A 6,318-nucleotide genomic window follows, 5' to 3' on the forward strand; every position below is an offset into this window, starting at 1 on the left:
CTGGAGCGCAGTGGTGCGATCCTGGCTCACTGCAACCGCCATCTCCTGGGTTCAAGCGATTCTCCTGCCTCGGCCTCCCAAGTAGCTGGGACTACAGGCTCCCACCACCATGCCTGGCTAATTTTTATATTTTTAGTAGAGGTGAGATTTCACCATGTTGGCCAGGCTGGTCTTGAACTCCTGACCTCATGTGATCCGCCCACCCACTTTGGCCTCCCAAAGTGCTGGGATTATGTGCATGAGCCACCGCATCCAGTTAAAATGTTATACATTTTATACAAATACACATCTAACAGAACTATGGAAGACATTCTTTTAGGCGCACAGAAAATGTTCATAAAATGTCAAAGGATCGGCTGGGTGCAGTGGCTCACGTCACCCAAGCTGGGGTGCAGTGGTGCAATCTCGGCTGACTGCAAGCTCCACCTCCCGGGTTCACGCCATTCTCCTGTCTCAGCCTCCCGAGTAGCTGGGACTACAGGTACCCGCCACCACACCCAGCTAATTTTTTGTATTTTTAGTAGAGATGGGGTTTCACCATGTTAGCCAGGATGGTCTCGATCTCCCGACCTCATGACCCACTCCTGTAATCCCAGCACTTTGGGAGGCCGAGGCAGGCAGATCATGAGGTCAGGAGATCGAGACCATCCTGGCTAACATGGTGAAACTTCATCTCTACTAAAAAATATAATAAATTAGCCAGGCGTGGTGGCAGGCACCTGTAGTCCCAGCTACTCGGGAGGCTAAGGCAGGAGACTGGCGTTAACCCGGGAGGCGGAGCTTGCAGTGAGCCGAGATCGCACCACTGCATGCCAGCCTGAGTGACAGAGGGAGACTCCGTCTCAAAAAAAAAAAAAAGAATAAAAAATAAAAAAAGTCAAAGGATCAAACAGTACATGCAGGGCAAGTGATGATTTTTATGTAGTCAATATTCATTTAGATTTTTCTGCATACTTTGTAATTTCTCTCCACTTTTTTCTTCCTCTTTAATCTTCCATCTATACTGTTTGTCTCCTGCCTGAAAATACCCCTTAATATATTTAAAAATGTGTCTTTGTTGGTTACAAATTATGTATTTTTGTATGTCTGAAAATATATTTCTTTATTATTGAAAAGTCTTTTTGCTAGGTGTTTTCTTTCAGCACTTTAAAAATACTATTCCACTGCAATTTGGTTAATATTGTTGCTCCTGAAGTTGGCTGGATGTCTAATTGTGATTCATTAAAGCCCATCAATCTTTTGATTTTTCCTTCATCTGCTTTTGAGAGGGTCTTTTTGTTTTCATCTTGCACAGGTTTTACATGTGCATGGAGATGTTTATCTTTCTTGAGGTTGGTAGGACTTCTGGGACATGATATCTTTTGTCTGTTTCGGAAAATTCTGTCTTTCAGTATTTCTTCACATGTTGCCTCTGCTCTTTTCTCTTTTCTGTCTTTTTGGGGGGGGACTCCTCTTTCACTTGTGTTAGGCCTAACCTCTGTCCTGCAAATCTTTTACCTACTTGTTATGTTTTCTAAACTTCTCCTCAGTTCTTCATTCCAGATATTTCTGCTTTCTCTTCAGCTGAGTTCAGTGTGTTCTTAACTTACTCATTAAGTTCTTATTTTTAATGATTGGATGTATCAGTTCTAATTTATTTTCAGTGGTTTTTGGTTCTGTGCTGAGATACTGTCTTATACTGTCTTTCTGAACACAGTGAGCATAGTTACTATATTAAAGTCTGTGTCTTCTAACTCCAGTATACGGAGCCCTTGTGGGTCTGTTTCTATCCTGTCATTTCTGGTAATTTTTAGTCACGTTTTCTTGCCTCTACATGTGTCATTATGCACTGCACATTGTATTTAAAAAATTATTTCTTGACTCAATTTGAGGCTAATGTTATTCTCCAAGGAATGGAGGAGAGAAGGTTGTTCTGTGAGATACTTGGTAAAGGTTAATGACTCTCTGGGCTCACCTTAATCAGCATTCATTGATGGAGGTGATTTTATGCTGAGCTGCAATCTGTTGAGGAAAAAAAAAGGGGAACCCAGAGACCCTTCGTAGTTGACCCTGACTTTTGGGGTATTTTCTGTTGGGGTTCCAAGGGTGAGTTGCATTTCTGTGGCATCCTCAGCCTTTCTGGTCTTTCTGGACCCCATTCCTTTCCCTTCCCTTTACGCAGCTGTTGAAATGCAATGTGCCCCCTCAGGGACTTTGCTTGGAACCCGGGGATGCCATCAGGGAACAGCAGCCTCCGATCCATGGTGTGTGTCATCTTGACACCTCCATTTGCCTCGAGTCTTCCGGTGGTTCTGACCTTGTAATTCTTTATTATCTCATGAATTCTGATAGTTTGAAGAGGATTTATTTATTTTTGTGTGTTTTGTCTGGCTTTAGTAGTTGTCCTCGATGGGGAATGCCAGTTGAATTCCAGATTTGCCATTAATGAAAGTGGAAGCACTTTACAATTTACTTTTTGCCTTGTAATTATAAAAGCATTTTTAATAAGAATGCTTTTTGTGAGTGCTGTTATTGAATTTTTCCCACAGCTTATTTGTATCCTGTTTGTTTGGAAATATATTAATCCCCTGTTGTTTCCCGGGAGGTTTTAGTAGAATAAATCATACCATTATGTGGACTTCATCTCATAAATTGGTGTAATATATCTTGACTAGGGAAGCCATTTGTGGCATTTATTAGCTCCTTTCAGTTTGAAACTTTCTATTTTTCTTTTAGAAAGAAGCTCCTCACTATGTAATATTCTTGACCGCCTGATCAGGATGTTTCTTTCTCCCCAGTTCAGCAAGGGTTAATTTTCTCTTTGACCATCACGAAATAGGTCAGTCTGCAGTATTTTGTGGCTGTTCTGGAAAACAGCTGAAGCGTTGCCACAGCAGCCAGCCAGGCATGCTGCTGGACAGCTGGTCCCGCATGGTGAAGAGCCTGAACGTGTTGTCCTCCATGAACCAGGCATCCCGTCTCATCGACGGCAGCGAGCCCTGCTGGCAGTCATCAGGGTCGCAAGGAAAAGAGCGTGTGATGGGGCACAGCGGCGGGCACCTTCACACGGGTGGTTTTGCCCTGTACATTTTCAAAATGAACTTTGAGCAGCCTGCAAAGTTTTGCTGATAGCACCTGTCAGTACTCACTTTATATTTTAATTTGTAAGTTATTTCAAAATTACAGAATTAAATACCATCCAAGTTTATTGTCAGAGATTTTAAACAATGTGAGTAGTAGATTTTATCTAACTGACCACTTGATAGAGGATGTGGTCGCGCTTTTTTTCCTCCTCTCCCACATAAAATGTATGAATTCAGATTTGCTTCTGGTTAGAAGTTTTTCTAGTATGGTCTAGCAAATTTGTGTTGCACATCGGAGTGCTGTTGTGATTACACCAACCCATGGGGGCACCTCGTGGGCGCACAGGTCAGACTTGAGGACAGGGCCTTTCTCCATCTCGACTCTAGTGTTTTCTGTCACTCACTTGGTGGGTAAAAGGACCACCCTAGGCCAGGAGTATATAGATACATTGTTTCTGGGGCTTAGAGTGAGACTTTTCTCTAATGATCAAAGAATGAGGTAGAATATTCTTGTTGCTGCTAGGGTGAGGGAAAATTCTCTCTCATGCCACATTTTATATTGAAAAAATCTCATGTAGATTCAAGCTTCAATGATACTATTGTAGTAGCTAAAATATAGCTGAATTTTGCTAACTGAGAATGTGATTTTTGTTTTTCTGAAGCACTGGATTCGTTTGGAGATTTTCCCAGATGTTCTTGTTCATAGGTTAAAAATGATTGTAGATCCTGCTGACAGTAGCTACATGCCATCCCTGGTTGTAGCGTCAGGTAATTCAGTTAGTTTACCTAAAAAGAAGTACCTTCTATAATAAAAACGCCTTTGTTTGATTCTTTACCATTTTTTCCTAGGTGGAAATTCCCTGAATAACCTTATTGAACTAAAGACAATCAATATTAACCCTTCTGACACCACAGTGTCCCTTCTGAATGACTGCACAGAGGTAAGTAGCTGTGGTAGTGTTCCATTTGGATGATTTGCAAGTGACAAGGGAGGTGACTTGGCCATTTCTGTGCTAGCATTGAGCCCAGTTTCCCCCCTTTAAATAATTAGTTTTATCTGTTTTAAATTTTGACACTTTAAAAGATACAACTTATTTTACACAACTTGAATTTGCTGCTTATCAGATCAGCTTGAAAAGGAAGCAAAATAAATTTCATTCTCACTTTCTTTGGTAGCAAAGGTATGCTGGGTAAGTGCTCCTAGCAAAAGTTGTCATCAGGCATTTCAGGTTGCTGTTTGCATCTGAACACTTTGGTTTTCATTAAAAATCTCTTAGTTTCTGGTGGTTTTCCTGACCACATGTGTGACGCTGAAGTTGCTTTCTTGTTGTCACACCTGTTGGCATCAAGTGCTGAACTTGTCACGGAGTGGCAATTTTTTGATAATAAGGCAACTGTCAAAATGAGTCTAAGTTTATCTCTGGAAAAGTTTGAAAGAATCAGTGAAGGTTCTTCTAAACAGTACCCATGTACTACAGATCAACAATTCTCTGTCTCTCAAATTTTCAGTAAATCTTTCCACATACGATGTCAGCACGATTTTAATACATTGAATATATGTAAGATAAGACAAATTAAGACAGATTTTTGTACTACCTATACTGTTGTCTTGTGTTGACTAATTCGAATGATAGCAGATAAAAATATCAAGTAGTTGATTTCTGTATTCATTTAAAGTTTATAACAGATGAGTTTATTTTTAAATTATTCAATGCAGCTAACTTCATTTTTTAAAAAGTTTTATTTTAGTTTTAATTGACAAATAGTAATTTGTAATAATTTGTATATATTTTTGCAGAACACTGTGATGTTCTGTTACACGTATACTTTGTGGAATGATCAAATCATGCTAAATAATGTGTCCATCACCTCAAATATTTATCACTTTTTTGTGGTGAGGACATTTAAAATCTTCTTTTAGCTATTTTGAAATATGTAGTACATTCACTATAGTCACCATTTATTCTGGAATGTCATTGAACTATTTTTGTAATACACTGATTGATTATAGTCAATACCAGTGGTGCTAATAAGTGAAGAAATTGGCAAATTATAAAAATGAAAGATAATATTGAATTTTTCTGAAAAAATTAATCTTGAATTTTAATGCATTTTACTGGTAACTTATTACAGTGTAACCGAATACAGCCTGTAGAGTGCCTTAGTTATGTAGTTCAGAGTATATTTTTACTTTACCAAACCAATAACTAATTAATTAAATCAACAACTGAGATAATTCATAAAAGATACGTTTACTTTAATTCAAGAAATTTTCAATTCAAAACAATTTATCCTGTGATATTTAGTGTATGTCATGTACATGAGAAATACGAAGCATTGTGAGTGAATGGAAAACTCCTGACCTAACCTGCGTGTGTCCCCAACTGACCAAAGAACTAGAACATACCATTCATGTGGGGCCACTGAATGTTAAGCATGGCCCTTGCTGTACACATAGTTTGTTATGCAATTTTCTTTTCTTTTTTTTTGAGACTGAGTCTTACTCTGTCCCCCAGGCTGGAGTGCAGGGGCAGATCTCAGCTCTTTGCAACCTCTGCCTCCCGGGTTCAAGTAATTCTCCTGCCACAGCCTCCCAAGTAGCTGGGGTTACAGGTGGCCGCCACCTCACCCGGCTGATTTTTGTATTTTTAGTAGAGATGGAGTTTTGTCCTGTTGGCCAGGCTGGTCTCAATCTCCTGACCTCAGGTGATCTGTCCACCTTGGCCTCCCAAAGTGCTGGGATTTACAAGCATGAGGCACCACATCCAGCAAGGAATTTTCTAACACGTAAACAAAAATAGAAAGTATGCTGGAATCAAAGCTAGATATTTGATTATAATGGGATTTTTTTCTGGTAAGATCGTATTAATTAGCCAATAACTTCAGAATGAGTCAGTGGCCCAGGCAGTCTCCTACAGGCTGGCACCCAACTGGGATGTTCCCACGTTGACCATGTACAGCTGGCCTCCACCGTGGCTGACTGATACTTACATGGTGCCAGACATTAAGTATCTTGAATATCAGTCCTGGTTTCCCATACATACATACATGTGTGATGGGAAATACATATCTATTTTGAGATAGGATCTCACTCTGTCACCAGGCTGGAGTGCAGTGATATGATCTCAGTTCACTGCAATCTCTGCCTCCCAGGTTCAAGTGATTCTCCCACCTCAGTCTCCCAAGTAGCTGGGATTACAGGTGTGTGCTACCACACCTGGCTAATTTTTTGCATTTTTTTTTTTTTTTTTTTTTT

At 39.9% G+C, this 6,318-nt stretch overlaps 1 protein-coding gene across 3 annotated transcripts in view; it reads left to right on the plus strand.

The window, feature by feature from the left end:
• The first annotated feature begins 1,094 nt into the window (after window positions 1-1,094).
• The window catches only part of LOC113221965 (E3 ubiquitin-protein ligase HERC2-like), a 14,784-nt gene continuing 9,560 nt past the window's right edge, over window positions 1,095-6,318 (plus strand). For 2 of the 3 annotated variants that reach the window (XM_026451287.1, XM_026451285.1), the window contains exons 1-2: window positions 3,719-3,830; window positions 3,912-4,003. In XM_026451287.1, coding sequence (XP_026307072.1) covers window positions 3,990-4,003 — 14 coding nt within the window. In that variant the 5' untranslated portion in view covers window positions 3,719-3,830; window positions 3,912-3,989. Of the gene's footprint in view, window positions 3,144-3,718; window positions 3,831-3,911; window positions 4,004-6,318 lie in introns of those variants that run through there. The other variant, XM_026451286.1, reaches the window with a different exon arrangement.

This window comes from Piliocolobus tephrosceles, unplaced genomic scaffold (genome assembly GCF_002776525.5).
Source record: "Piliocolobus tephrosceles isolate RC106 unplaced genomic scaffold, ASM277652v3 unscaffolded_28606, whole genome shotgun sequence".
Classification (NCBI taxonomy): Eukaryota; Metazoa; Chordata; class Mammalia; order Primates; family Cercopithecidae; genus Piliocolobus; species Piliocolobus tephrosceles.